Raw genomic sequence first — 15,107 nt, 5'->3', positions numbered from 1 at the left:
GGTCTCGTTATGCAGATAAACCTCATGCTAAGACCCTCAGGGACATTGTAGAGCAGGAAGGAAAACAGGAGTAACTCCATGACAGACTGGACCTCTTAGAAAAGGCCTAAGTTTTGGTTTCCCCAACGCAGGCCCTCCCCCTCCCCGGAATGCCGCTGGTAACAACTGAGGGCCCTGGCTTGGAAACTGGCCAATTAGGAGCCAAAGCCCCGGCTTGGAAACTGGCCAATCAGGAGCCAAAGCTATCGGCCACTTTTGAGGGAACAAATGAACTAAAAGGGGGGTGGGGAGGGTGTGCCCGATACATGTAACCTATCGATAAGTATAAAAGCTTTGTTTCCACCCCAGGGCGGGGTCCGGGCTCGTGGAGAGACCACTGCGCTGGTGCTCTGAGCCTTGGACCCTAGCCTAGGCTAGAAAATAAACTCCTTTGTCTGTTGCAGCCTTGGTGACTCTGCCTATCTGTTCCTGGGACTGAGGGAAACCGGTTCTTACATTTTTGGGGGCTCGTCCGGGATCCCGAAACCCCTGGAACAGAATCCAGGCCCAAGGAGGAGTTGGAACTTTAAAAAAAAAAAAAATCTGCGCGGTGCAGGTAATTGGTGGCCGGCCAAGACCTAGGTGGACGCACTGGGAGGTCGCTGGCCCGGGAGTGAAGGGAGACGTCCCTCGCCCCCCCCTCGGTAGGTTTCCGGCACGGGCCGGTAAGGTCCGTTTGAGAGGGAAACTAAGCTGGCCACAGGGCCAAGAGTTAGGGATTTGTGAAACGTCTTGTCGTTGTCTCTCTGCGTGATTGTCTGGTGACCATTGTTCCGTGTTTGAGTCTTTGGTGTTCGTTCAGCGGCCCATCCCCCAGCAGCAGCAGCAGCAGCGGCAGCGGCGGGGGTGGGGGCGGAGGCGGAGGCGGCGGCAGCGCGGCAGCGGCCCGAGCGCGCGCCCGCCCACTCTCCGGTGGCAGCGGCGGCGCGGCGGCGGCCCGAGCGCGCGCCCGCCCACTCTCCGGTGGCGGCGGCAGCGGAGGCCCGCGCGTGCGCCCGCGCGCCCGCGCTCGGGCAGCAGCAGCAGCGGCCCGTGCACCCTCCCGTTGTCCCGCCCGGAGGCGGTGGCGGCGGCGGCCTGGTGCCCGCCCTGCACAAAGGCGCCGCCCACTTGCTTCACTTTTAGTGTCAGATTGTGGCGTATCTCGCCGCTTTTGTCCGTGTTTTATGTTTCTTCTTCACTCACAGGAGCGTGGATTTGATCTGATGTGCAGAGAAAGCAGCTCTATCTTTAGTCCCCAAAGTTTCCCGATTAACAACGGAGTTAAATGTCCTGTTTGTCGCAGAGGCGGCAGACAAGGGTGGACCAATAACTCTCCACCACACCCAACCCCCCAGCCCATTCCCCCCGCTACTTCTCTTTATTCACTGCAGCCCACAGCGTCTCCCAGCTCTGGGCCCGTGGCCCCGCCGAGGCCCCGGAACCCTGTCGCCTAGGGTCATCCTTTCGATGATTCCCTCGGTCTCTGGAGTTACTGCTTTTTTGGTTGCAGCTTATTCTTGTGGGCTCACTGGTTCTGGTATTTGGTATCGGTCTATACACTGTTGCCCCTCCTTCTTGGGGAACCCCACAGAGGTGCGCCCTCACACTTTTCTACTGGATAGTAATAGGAATCCTAATGTGGCTCCGAATAGACCCCCCCACATAAAGTCTGTCTGCCTGATTGAATGAGTGAAGCGTGACTGTATAAGGTTCCACGGCCACGGCTACGGAATCTGAGTGCGTCCTAACCTGCGATTCTGTGGCGGCGTCGTATGGCATAACGGTGATTCACTCCCCTAAAAAGGAGTGACCAGGCCCGGGGTTTATACGGGTACACCTTAGCCAAGACGCGCCTAAGTTCCCGCGAGGGATGCAGCCAGGCGGACACCTGAGAGAAACCCCCTTCCCCCGTTCCCTTTGTGAGCATGGGGCAGACACAGACAACGCCTCTGTCTATCCTCATAGATCATTTCAAAGAAGTCAAGGATAGGGCTCACAACCTCGCTATAGAAATCAGGAAAGGCAAATTTATTAAGTTTTGTAAGTCTGAGTGGCCAACTTTCGGGGTTGGATGGCCCCGGGATGGAACGTTTGACTCTGGTATCATTTCCAAAGTAAAAGAAAGGGTGTTCGACAAAGGGCCCCACGGTCATCCTGACCAGATTCCATACATTATTGTCTGGCAAGACTTAGTCCAGGACCCCCCACTCTGGTTGAGGAAGATCCTGCTCCCAGTAGGAGACAGCAAGATCATGGTAGCAAAGGAGGCCAGGAAAGAGGGGGAGTCCAAATCGGGGACTACAAAAGGCACCCCTTTGGACTCGCCGTCTGTTTTTCCGGACTCCACTCCCTATCCTGACCTAATAGACCAGGAGTGTATTCCACCCCCACCTTATAACCCCGCTGCAGCCGCAGCCCCAGCCACTGCAGCCGCAGCCCCAGCCACTGCAGCTCCCTTAGTGGATGGCCCGGTGTACGGGACCCGGCAGCGGGCCGCTAGAACACTGGACCCAGAACCAGTCATGGCTCTTCCCCTGCGTGCAATAGGGCCCCCGCAAGCTGACAGGGAACAGGCTTACCAATATTGGCCTTTTTCGACTAGTGATCTGTATAACTGGAAGTCTCAAAATACCAACTTCTCAGAGAATCCTAAAGATCTAATTAACCTTTTAGATTCTGTTTTGTTCACTCACCAGCCCACCTGGGATGACTGTCAGCAACTACTAAAAGTTCTTTTTACCACTGAAGAAAGGGAAAGAATACAGGGAGAAGCACGGAAACTGGTTCCAGGAGATGACAGCAGACCCACCACTAATCCAGGGATCATAGACCGGGCGTTCCCACTTGAACGACCCCCCTGGGATTACAATGAGGCTGAAGGTAGGGAGCGTCTCCGGGTCTACCGCCAGACTCTAATGGCCGGTCTCCGGGCGGCGGCACGAAAGCCGACCAATTTGGCTAAGGTAGGGGATGTTCGGCAGGGGCCCGAGGAAAGTCCAGCGGCCTATCTGGAGAGGATTATGGAGGCTTTCAGACAGTACACTCCCATAGATCGTACGGCAGAAGAGAGCAAGGCGGCAGTAATGATGGCCTTTGTAAACCAGGCAGCCCCTGATATAAGGAGAAAAGTACAGAGGATGGATAGATTATGTGAAAAGACTATACAAGATCTATTAGAGGTGGCTGAGAAAGTCTATAATAATAGGGAGACCCCGGAAGAGAGGCTAGAAAGGATTAGACAAGAAGATAGAAAGTTCCAGGCTGGGGAAACTAGAAAAGCCAACAAAGAGATGGCCAAGATTCTTCTGGCAGCTACAGGGAGCACGCTCGGGAGAAAAGAGTTTGGGGAGGAGAGAGGAGGCCGCCCCCGGAGAAGAGGGCTAGAGAAAGACCAGTGTGCAAATTGCAAGGAGAGGGGGCATTGGGCTAGAGAATGTCCTAAGAAAAAAGGGGGGCTAGGGGGGAAAGCATCGCCTAGGAGAGTCTTAATAGCGGGGCAGGGAGAAGACAGTGAATAGGGAAGACGGGGTTCGGATCCCCTCCCCGAGCCCAGGGTAACCATAGAAGTGGAGGGGAACCCAGTCAGTTTCTTGGTAAACACAGGAGCGGAACATTCAGTAATCACTGGAACCACTGGAAAGTTGTCCAACAAGACTAGTTGGGTGCAGGGGGCAACCGGAACCAGACCCTACCGATGGACTACCCGGCGAAAGCTAGACCTGAGCTCAGGGCAAGTGAGCCATGCCTTTATGGTCATTCCGGAGTGTCCCACCCCCTTGTTAGAAAGAGATATACTTACAAAGCTAAGAGCCCGTATCTATTTTGAAGACAAAGGAATAATAGTAACTGATGCTAAAGGGAACCATATCAGCAGCCCTCAGGTTACTCAAGTCCTGACCTTGGCCCAGGCGGATGAGTACCGACTATACCAGCCTGTGGGGATCCGTCAGGAAGGAGAAATGGAACACTGGTTTCGAGATTTTCCTAAAGCCTGGGCTGAGACAGGGGGAGCAGGATGGGCAGAGCATCGGCCTCCTCTTTATATTGAGCTGAAACCGGGAGCTGAACCGGCCCGAGTCAGACAGTATCTCATGCCCCAAGAAGCTAGAGTGGGAATAATGCCTCACATTCGAAGGCTCCTAGACGCCGGGATCCTCCGGAGGTGCCAGTCAGCCTGGAATACTCCCCTGCTGCCAGTGAGGAAACCGGGTGGAAAGGATTATCGGCCTGTGCAGGACCTCAGGGAGGTCAACGCGCGCGTCCTAGACATCCACCCTACGGTTCCCAACCCCTACACCCTGCTGAGTTCCCTTCCTCCAACACAAACCTGGTATACTGTTCTGGATTTAAAGGATGCCTTTTTCAGCTTGGCAGTAGCCCCGCGCAGCCAGGAAATATTTGCCTTTGAATGGCAAGATGAGGAGAGGGGAATCCGAGGACAGTTGACGTGGACACGGCTACCCCAGGGGTTTAAGAACTCACCCACCCTGTTCAACGAGGCCCTCCATGAAGACTTGGGTGAGTACCAGGCCAGTCATCCACAGGTGACTCTGCTACAGTATGTAGATGATCTGTTACTAGCTGCCCCAACCTCACAGACCTGCTTAGAGGGCACCAAGGACTTACTCAGGGCGCTGGGCGAGATGGGGTACCGGGCTAGTGCTACGAAGGCCCAGATCTGCAAGGAAGAAGTCACCTATCTAGGATATAAAATAAAGGGAGGACAAAGATGGCTAACTGAGGCAATGAAACAGACTGTGTTAAGAATACCCACTCCGACCTCATGTCGGGAAGTAAGGGAGTTCTTGGGATCAGTAGGGTACTGCCGCCTCTGGATCCCAGGGTTTGCAGAAAAGGCTCGACCCTTATATGAAGGGTGTAAGGCAGGTCAGGCTTGGGAATGGACTAGGCAAATGGAGAGCGCCTTCCAAGCCTTGAGAACAGCCATGCTAGAGGCCCCGGCCCTAGCCCTCCCTGACCCCACGAAGGAGTTCCACCTCTTTGTGGATGAAAAAAAGGAAATAGCCAAGGGGGTGCTCACACAGATGCTGGGACCGTGGAGGCGGCCGGTAGCATATCTGTCCAAGAAACTTGACCCCGTAGCGGCAGGGTGGCCGGCGTGTTTGCGTATCATCGCAGCCGCAGCCTTGCTGGTCAAAGACGCCGACAAGCTCACCCTGGGTCAGCATCTGCGAATTACCACCCCTCATGCCATAGAGGGGATCCTGAAGCAGCCACCAGGGCGATGGATTACAAATGCGAGGTTGACTCACTATCAGGGGCTTCTGTTAGATACTCCCCGTATCGAGTTTCGAGCTCCTGCCATCCTGAATCCAGCCACGCTCCTGCCAGATCCTGGACCGGCAACGCCTGAGCATAGCTGCCTTGAGATCCTGGCGGAGACCCAGATGGCCCGGAAGGACCTGCAGGACCGCCCTCTTGCGAACAGCGACCTGACCTGGTTCACGGACGGGAGTAGCTTCGTCAGGGAGGGACACAGGTACGCAGGAGCAGCCATAGTAGATGGACAAGGCAACCTTATCTGGGCTGCACGCCTTCCACAGGGAACGTCCGCCCAGAAGGCTGAGCTGATTGCATTAACGGAAGCCCTTCGCCGGGCCCAGGGAAAGAGGCTGACGGTATATACTGACAGCCGCTATGCCTTTGGGACAGTGCACATACATGGAGCCCTCTATAAAGAAAGGGGCTTCATCACGGCAGAGGGCAAAGAAATCAAACATAAGCCTGAAATACTTCAATTGCTAGAAGCTATCCTGTTACCAAAGGCAGTGGCTGTAGTCCACACTCCGGGACACCAGAAGGGGGACTCCCTAGAAGCTCGAGGCAACCGGGCCGCGGATGCCGAGGCCAAGAGGGCTGCGGAAGGACCTACACCAACAGATGTCCTACACTTGAGCCTGCCGCCCCCAGGAATGGGAGAGATACCCCCTCAACCGGACTATTCCAGTATGGACATGGACTGGGCCAGAGAAAAACTTCAGGCAACGCAGGGTAAGGATGGTTGGTTCCAAGACAGAGAGCATCGCCTAGTAGTTCCTGAAGCCTTGGGGAACCATCTGCTGAGACACTTGCACCAGACAACGCATCTAGGCAAGAAAAAGATGTTGCAGCTGCTGGACACTGCACAACTCAGATTCAAATCACAAGGAAAGACAGCAGAAAGCATTGTCAAGGACTGTCGTGTCTGCCAGGTCATGCAGCCGGGGAGGATCAGAGGGACCCATGCAGGTACCAGGGAACGGGGGAGGCGGCCAGGATTGTTTTGGGAAATAGATTTCACGGAGGTAAGGCCAGGGAAATATGGGTACAAGTACTTGCTGGTTATGGTAGATACCTTCTCAGGGTGGGTAGAGGCTTTTCCTACTAAAAGAGAAACTGCTTTAATAGTAGCCAAGAAAATGCTGGAAGAAATAGTTCCCAGATACGGGCTGCCGGAGAGCATAGGGTCTGACAACGGCCCAGCCTTCACAAGTCAAGTTAGTCAGGGACTCGCCCGGGCTCTGGGGGCAGATTGGAAACTACATTGTGCATATAATCCCCAGAGCTCAGGGCAGGTAGAGAGAATGAACAGAACTCTAAAGGAGACTTTGACTAAATTGGTTCTGGAGACTGGCGGGGACTGGGTGACGCTCCTTCCCTTTGCCCTGTTCCGAGCCCGGAACACCCCCTACCATTTAGGCCTAACCCCCTTTGAGATAGTATACGGTGCTCCTCCACCGGTAATTCCAAAAATGAAACCTGAGACCCTGCCTGAACACCCTATAGAAGTACTACAGGCTGTGCAGGCCCTGCAAAGGGTTCAGAGCCAGATCTGGCCTGCCCTTCGAGCCATTTATCAGGTCACCCGACCGGCAGGGGAAAAGGCTAACGGGCACCCTTACCAGCCGGGAGATTGGGTATGGGTAAAACGGCATAATAGCAAGACCCTGGAGCCCAGGTGGAAGGGACCTTTTCAGACTATTCTTGTTACCCCCACTGCCCTAAAGGTTGACGGAGTGGCGACTTGGGTACACCACTCCCACGTAAGACCTGCCAACGAGGACGAGCGGGAGCAGCAGCAAGTTCAGTGGAGGGCCTCAGCGGATCCTGAGAATCCACTAAAGACCAGACTGACTCGCGTAACAACCAGACCGCCGCGGGACTCAGGATAAAGACAATACGGAATAAAAATGCTTGTGGTGACTGCTATATACATAACCCTTATGGGAAAAGTAATGACTGACCCAAATCCCCACATGCCCTATAACCTCACCTGGGAAATCACTAACTTAGAAACTCATGAAGTTTATAGTAGGACTTCAGGAACGGCCCCACTAAACACTTGGTGGCCGGACCTGTACTTCAACTTAGAACAATTGCCAGGCATGGATAATCTGCAGTATAACCCTAAGCGGCAAGGATTGGGCTATGAATATCAGTATACCCAATGCCAGGCCCGGATAGAATTAAGTAGGAATGGTTTTTTTGCATGTCCGGGATTTAGAACAGGGGAAATGAGGCGCGCGTGTGGGGGGATCGAGTCTCTCTACTGTGCAGCCTGGAAGTGTGTGACCACCAATGACGGAGAGTGGAAATGGCAGGTCCGACCTCTTTTCATTGAGATGTCTTATGTCCGGCCATGCTCACGAACCAGGTATACCTCTGACTGTAACCTGATACGTGTAAGGTTCACAGAAGAAGGAAAAAAAGACAGACGGTGGGTCTCGGGACTATACTGGGGAGTAACTCTCTATGATCGCCGCTGGGGGGGGCGAGGCACTGTAATACAATTCAAACTGAGGGCTTCTCCCATCTCGGGCGCTGTAGGGCCCAATCCAGTGCTGGGGGGAACCGGTTCTGACATTTTGGGGGTGCTGGGAGATAAACAAAATAGCCCACGCCCGACTGTTGCTCCACCCTCACTCTTAAGGACCCCGGTGGCAGAGATAGAAACGCAAATAACCCCCAGGACAAAGGGGTCAGGAGATCCCTTATGGAAAATGCTGACAGCAGCATATGAGGCATTAAATCGCTCCGATCCCAATGCTACAAAAGCCTGTTGGTTATGCTATGACATCAGACCCCCTTTCTATGAAGCAGTAGGAATAGATGCCCCCTTCAACCGCACGGGAGAGGAGGCCCCCAGGTCCTGCACATGGGACCGCAAGGGGCCGGGGCTAACACTTCAGGCAGTCACTGGAAATGGGACCTGCATAGGGAAGGTGCCCCCTAGCCATGCACAACTTTGTGCTATAGTCCACCCATCTATAAACCGGAATGGAGGAACAAAATGGGTGATTCCGGCACTCAATGGATGGTGGGTTTGTTCTAAAACAGGCTTGACCCCATGCCTTAGCCTGTCTGTCTTTAATGAGTTAGAGGAAGTCTGCATCATGGTACTAGTATTCCCTAAGGTTATCTACCACCAAGAAAATATAATATATGATGCATGGGAAAAAGGCACAGGAGGTGCCAGGTTAACTACAAAAAGAGAGCCCTTTACAGCAATAACCTTAGCCACCCTTTTCGGTCTGGGTGCAATAGGAACAGGGACAGGTATCTCATCCTTAGCGGTGCAGCACAGGGGGTTCAATAGCCTGAGGGCCGCTGTAGATGAAGACATATCCAGGATCGAAGAATCCATCTCCCATTTAGAAAAGTCACTGACCTCACTGTCTGAGGTAGTGCTGCAGAACCGGAGGGGACTAGACCTACTACTGCTCCAACAGGGAGGGCTGTGTGCGGCCCCAGGGGAAGAGTGCTGCTTCTACGCTGACCATACCGGGGTAGTAAGAGAATCCATGGCTAAAGTCAGAGAAGGACTGGCTAAACGGAGGCGAGAACGTGAACAAAGAGAAGGGTGGTTCGAGTCATGGTTCAATAGCTCCCCTTGGCTGACTACTTTGCTTTCAACTTTATTAGGACCCCTAATTGTGCTTTTGCTCATCCTCACTTTCGGACCGTATATTCTAAATAGGTTAATTACCTTTGTAAAAGAACGAGTCAACATGGTACAACTGATGGTACTGCGACAACAGTACCAGAAGCTGAGCTATGACTCTGGCTTACAAAAAGGGGAAACACGAGGCCCCATGTCCGAGCAAGAGTGCTAGAAACAAACAAACAAACAAACAAAAAAAAAAAAAAAAAAAAAAAAAAAAGGGGGAAATGTAGAGCAGGAAGGAAAACAGGAGTAACTCCATGACAGACTGGACCTCTTAGAAAAGGCCTAAGTTTTGGTTTCCCCAACGCAGGCCCTCCCCCTCCCCGGAATGCCGCTGGTAACAACTGAGGGCCCTGGCTTGGAAACTGGCCAATTAGGAGCCAAAGCCCCGGCTTGGAAACTGGCCAATCAGGAGCCAAAGCTATCGGCCACTTTTGAGGGAACAAATGAACTAAAAGGGGGGTGGGGGGGGTGTGCCCGATACATGTAACCTATCGATAAGTATAAAAGCTTTGTTTCCACCCCAGGGCGAGGTCCGGGCTCGTGGAGAGACCACTGCGCTGGTGCTCTGAGCCTTGGACCCTAGCCTAGGCTAGAAAATAAACTCCTTTGTCTGTTGCAGCCTTGGTGACTCTGCCTATCTGTTCCTGGGACTGAGGGTAACCGGTTCTTACAACATATTTTATTCAGACCTTTAAGGGCCCCAGACTCTCTGCAGACCAGTCCCAGGTCAAATTGGCAGGGCCTGGCTGGATTTCACAGAGATTCTCTACAACTGCCCATCTCCCCCCAGCCTCCCACCTAGACAGCTGTATAGCACATTCCTGTTTGCCCACAGCAATCTCAAAATATGGCAAAGAAATGTATTTTGGGTTAAAATATTTCTTATTTCAGACCTAAAAAAACCCGTTCAAGATGTATGGCTCCTACAAAATGACTGCATGTTAATTATGACCTTAAGGCTGTAGCCTGAATGAGCTCTCAAATGTCCATTACAAGTTCATCTCCACAGATGCAAAGCAAGGAGGAGCTGCGACCACTCTTCTGCCCACCCTGAGATCACAACATTGATTATTTCCTCTACCCCCTCTTGTGAAAGTTCATTTTATCTGACGTGGATTTACTGGGCACCAAGTAGAACTTCGCAAGGCCACCACTCGCCTCACTGCCCACCTCCTGCTTTCTCGCATCACCCTCTTTTTTCCTTTAAACACTGATTCTCAATTGTTTTTCTACCCAAGTTGTCAAATGTATATCAGGACTGACCCACGGCAAAATTGCCTGGCCCTGTGGGCAGCCTGAACGCAACAGCTCAAAAGAGCCACTTGGGCACGTTACTGCCCACCTGGGCCCCTTGCCCACCACCCAGTGAAGGCCATAGACTGAGACAGCAGGGGTTGCCACAAAGAAAGAGTTCTGTTTTGCAAGATGCCAGATGAGGAGATGGGAGTGATTTCTCAAGCCAGTCTGTTACCAAAAGCTCAGCACTTGCCCTTGAGGCCACAGCAGAAGAATGAGAACAAATGGTTTGAGGAGGAAAGCGGAGTTTATTACTTTTCCAGCAAAAGAGGAAAAATGGTAGGTTCTCATCTCAAAATCCAAATTTTCCTGCACATAAGCGAAATACAGAGCTTTTCAAGGGAGGGCCCTCAGTTCTAGGCTATTGCTGTTAATGATTCTAATCTCCTGTCTCTGCTGCAGACAAAGCCTGTGATCTCCGCCCACCTGGGCTCATCCGGGAGGCAGCCGGTGGTCTGCAGTGGTGGGACACAAAGAACAAAAGACATTCCCCTGCCCCTCCTCCCCTAGCCCTCCGGACCAGCTGCCCAAGGCAGGGATGCAGGCCAGGCCACAGTTTCCAAAAAGAATGAGGGAAGTTTTAAAGAGACAGAAAATATTTTTGCCATTTTTTTCCAGGCCATTCCCTCTGTTACATATGCCCCCGAGGATTTGGGGGCTAAGGTTTTTTTTTTAGTGGTTTGGGGGACAAAGGGCTAGGGAATTGGCTCTGCTGATCGGTGGGGAGATGAACTCATAGGGTTGGGAAGCGGAGATTATCTTCTCAGTTGGGAGATTTCCTGGGTAAGGGGTCTCAATGCTTCTTGGATCTGTTCTTAGACCTGTCCACGGGTCCAGTTGACGTCCAGTGGGTCACCCCAAATGCAGAGTCTGAAATACAAAATGTGGCTTTTTGTGTCTGGCTTCTTTCACTTACTTACATAGTGTGTCCAAGGCTCATCCATGTTGTGGTGTGGATCAGTACTCCACTCCTTTTCATGGCTGAGTAATATTCCCCTGTGTGGATGGACCACACTTTGCTTATCCATTCATCTATGGAGACATTTGGGCTGTTTCCTTCCACCTTTTGGTCATTGTGACTATTGCTGCTATGAACATTTGTGCAAAAGTTTTTTCTGAACACCTGTTTTCGATTCTTTGGGGTATATACCTAGTGGTAGAATTTCTGGGTCCTACGATAATTTTATGCTTACTTTTTGAGGAACCACCAAGCTATTTTCCACAGTGGCTAAACCAGGTCACACTCCCACTGCAATGTACAAGTGTTCCAATTTCTCCACATCCTTGCCAATACCTCTTAGTTTTTTTTTTTTTTAATGGGTGCTACTAAGACATTTTTGTACATAGCCTGGAAGGATCCAACAGAGAGGGAAAAGTTGATAATGCTCAAGAGAAACGGGCCGGGCACGGTGGCTCACGCCTATAATCCTAGCACTCTGGGAGGCCGAGGCGGGTGGATTGTTTGAGGTCAGGGGTTCAAGACCAGCCTGAGCAAGAGCGAGACCCCGTCTCTACTAAAAAAAATAGAAAGAAATTAGCTGGATATCCAAAAATATATAGAAAAAATGAGCTGGGCATGGTGGCACATGCCTGTAGTCCCAGCTACTCAAGAGGCTGAGGCAGGAGGATTGCTTGAGCCCAGGAGTTGGAGGTTGCTGTGAGCTAGGCTGACGCCACGGCACTCTAGCCCAGGCAGAGTGAGATTATGTCTCAAAAAAAAAAAAAAGAGAGAAACAGGGTCATGGCTGGAGGGAAATCCTTGGGAAGATGAGAGGACACATGACCCTCAAATTGGGGGTCCTCCAAAATGAGAAGTCCATCTGGATGCTGGGCTGCCCAAAAAAGAAATATCCCTGACCTTGCTCTGGTGGGCTTGTCCCCTCCTGGTGGGGACCTGTCCCACAGAGCAGCATGAACTGGGGTTGGGGGAAGGGAAGGGAGAGAGTGGGGGGTCTCACAGTAAACCTCAACTCTCCCCACCCAGACAAGGCGCTGCGGGCAGGGGCGTAACCTCTCGACCTTCAGCACCCTCAGCTGTAGAATGGAGACAATGAACCCTCACAATCAGCCGGCTGCTCCAAACTTCCATGGAGCGATGCACTGCCTACAGCTGCCGTGGGTGGGGTGAGTATTGACTTTTCCTTGCTGGTGGGGGAGTAGGAGAAGCCTGGAGTTGGCAGTGACCTGGAAAGGACAATCGACCACCCACATCCTCCTGGTGCCCCCAACGTTCTCTGTTTCAGCATGTTTTCCGGGAAGAATTCGTAGGTCTCTCCCCACCCTCAGCCTCCTCTGCTCAGCACAGAGGCTTCATTGTTTAGGGTCTGCTGAGCGCACTGTCCCCCACCCCATGCCCAGGTCCCCTGCCCCAGTCACGTCCCATGGGAATCCTGAGCACACACCGTCACTGCTGTGCTCACTGCCCTCTCCCCTCCTCCCCCAGTCTGGACTCACTCCCTCCTCCACATTCGCGATTGTTCGATTGTTCGTCTGCTCTGACCTTGATTTCCACGTGGTTCCCAACAAAAGCCGTGTGTGGAGCACATCTTCTCTCAGCTGTTTTCCAATCTAAGCCCCCGGTGGCAGCTTGGATGCCCCCACCTTCTCCCACCTGCTTTCTCCACCACTGAGCCACAGATAGACCCTGACGCCACCCGCAGCCCGACCGGGCAGCTCTCCAGGTTCCTCAGTGATGAGTCCACGGCTCCTCACTCCTGCCACCATCAGCCGCCTTCTTTCCCCTTCAGTTCTCAGCTCTGCCTCACGATTCACATGGGCACACTGAACAGGCTACCGGTGCCATTAGAACGTCACACCATTGGACAGGAGTCCCCATCGTCCCCTTTCAGACCTGCACTCCTCACTGTACCTTTGACCCCATGCCCCACCGCCTGCCCTCTCCTGCTCCCACTCACCGTCAGTGTTGCGTGACGGCTTGTCCGCACAAGGCTCTTCTCCAGACGCTCCGGCCTCTCGTCACCCTCTCCCCTCCTGTCACCCTTGTTATGGTTACTGACGGCCTCCACGTGGCCACATGCCGTGGACACTTATTATTCCTCCTGCTTGACCTGGGACTGTGGCCAGCACAGCCAACCCCTCCCATCTTCTCAAAGCTCTTGTCCTGCCATTCCGAACACCTCACTCTCACTTACCATCCTCTGTCTTCTCTTTCCAGGTTGGAGTTCCTCAGGCATCTTCTCTTCCTACTTTCTCTCCCTAGGTGATCTTACCTAGTGCCATGGCATTAATGACCATGTAATTTATCTGCATTCCAGACGCTTCTTGAGCACCACTCTTATGTCCAATGGCCCAAGTGATATTTACGATTTGATGTCCCCACACATCTCAAGGTCAGCACTCCCTAAACAGACTTCTTCATTTCCTCCCGCTCCCAAATCTATTATTCTTTGAGTCTTCTCCAGCTTCATGCATGATAGCTGTCATTAATTAGACACCAAGGGTTTGCCAGGCATCTCCCAGGGCCTTTTATGTATAGTATCCTTCATTTACCAATCAGGTTGTGAGAGAAGGATGCCTATCTTCAACAGATTGATAAGGGAACAGACTTACAGGTGGGTCAGTGGCAAAGCCAGGAGGGGAACCCAAGTCTCTGATTGCAATGGCTCATGTCTTTTCAAATCCTGAGTCTCACTTAATCATTTGGAGACTGTCTTTATCCGTAGGCACCTGTAGGGCCACCATGTTGTGTAATTCCAGAGCAATATTTACGATGTCACCTGCATGGATGGCAGTTCCTGGAGTTATGCAGTACAACATCCCCATAACTAGGATGACAGTGAGTCCCTAGAGTTGGGCATTTTGGTGACCATGAACACCCTGATTCTGGATATCTTCGTCCCAACCCATGAGCCCATTCTGTGTCCTCCCTTCCCTCCACTTCCACCCTCCCGCCCCATCCTGTCACCCTGCACCTCTCTGGCCAGGCGGTCAGGCTGTGGTGAAGATGAAGCATTTAGGGCCCCCGAGCACGAGGAGTGCAGGAGAGTGTCAGTCATGGTTCTCTAGAGAAACATCACTAGTAGGAGATATACCCCCCATCTGTCTGTCTGTCTATCCAGGTTTCTTTTAAGAAATCAGCTGATGTGATTGTGAGGGCTGGCAAGCCCAACACACGCAGGGCAAGCGAGCGGGCTAGACGTTCTCACAGGGTGGGTGTTGCTTGTAGTCTTGGGCCAAAGGCGGGAAACTCAGACAGAATTTCTATGCTACAGTCTGCGGCAAATTCCTTCCTCTTCAGGGGACCTCAGCCTTTTCTCTTAAGACCTTTAACTGACTGGGAAGGGCCGACCCACCTTACCGAGGCTGTCTGCTTTACTGGGTGCAAACGTCACTTGTATCTAAAGAATACCTTCCCGGCAGCATCCAGACTGTTCTCCAGATGTTTGGTGAAACAGCTGAGCACTGTAGCCCAGACAAGTTGACACACACAGTGGGCATCACAAGGAGGGAGCAGTCATTGGCGAGGACACAGACACAGGCACAGTCAGCCCAGCATGCTGGTTCCTGCTGGGCTCGTGGAACGTGCCACGGAACACACAGGCGTGATCCAGATTTCTAGAAGGAGCAAATGGACCGAGGAGGTGAGCCTCAAAGGTGAGGCAGAGAAAGGAGGAAGGCACTGGGCCAAGGGCGCAGCCTAAGCAGCTACAGAGCGGCCTGCAGTGCACGCGGCCCAGGAAAGCAGAGGTCCAGGGGGCTGGAGCGTCCCCCGGGTGTGCGCTGGGATGAGACAGGTGTGGCCGGCCCCTCAGTGCCGAATGTTGCTCACAACCAACATTCTCGTCTGGCCAGCTGAAGTGACTTCTGGACCTAGATCAGTGGC

At 52.8% G+C, this 15,107-nt stretch overlaps 1 protein-coding gene across 1 annotated transcript; it reads left to right on the top strand.

Moving 5' to 3' along the window:
- Positions 1-4,103: 4,103 nt before the first annotated feature.
- LOC138393655 (protein NYNRIN-like) lies at positions 4,104-8,730 on the top strand. Its single transcript, XM_069485035.1, has 2 exons — positions 4,104-4,539; positions 5,374-8,730. The coding sequence occupies exons 1-2, from the start codon at positions 4,113-4,115 to the stop codon at positions 7,191-7,193; spliced, it is 2,247 nt and encodes a 748-aa protein (XP_069341136.1). The 5' UTR covers positions 4,104-4,112; the 3' UTR covers positions 7,194-8,730.
- The last annotated feature ends 6,377 nt before the right edge of the window (positions 8,731-15,107 follow it).

Source organism: Eulemur rufifrons, chromosome 12, assembly GCF_041146395.1.
Source record: "Eulemur rufifrons isolate Redbay chromosome 12, OSU_ERuf_1, whole genome shotgun sequence".
Classification (NCBI taxonomy): Eukaryota; Metazoa; Chordata; class Mammalia; order Primates; family Lemuridae; genus Eulemur; species Eulemur rufifrons.
This window is presented reverse-complemented; position numbering and strand designations above follow the sequence as displayed.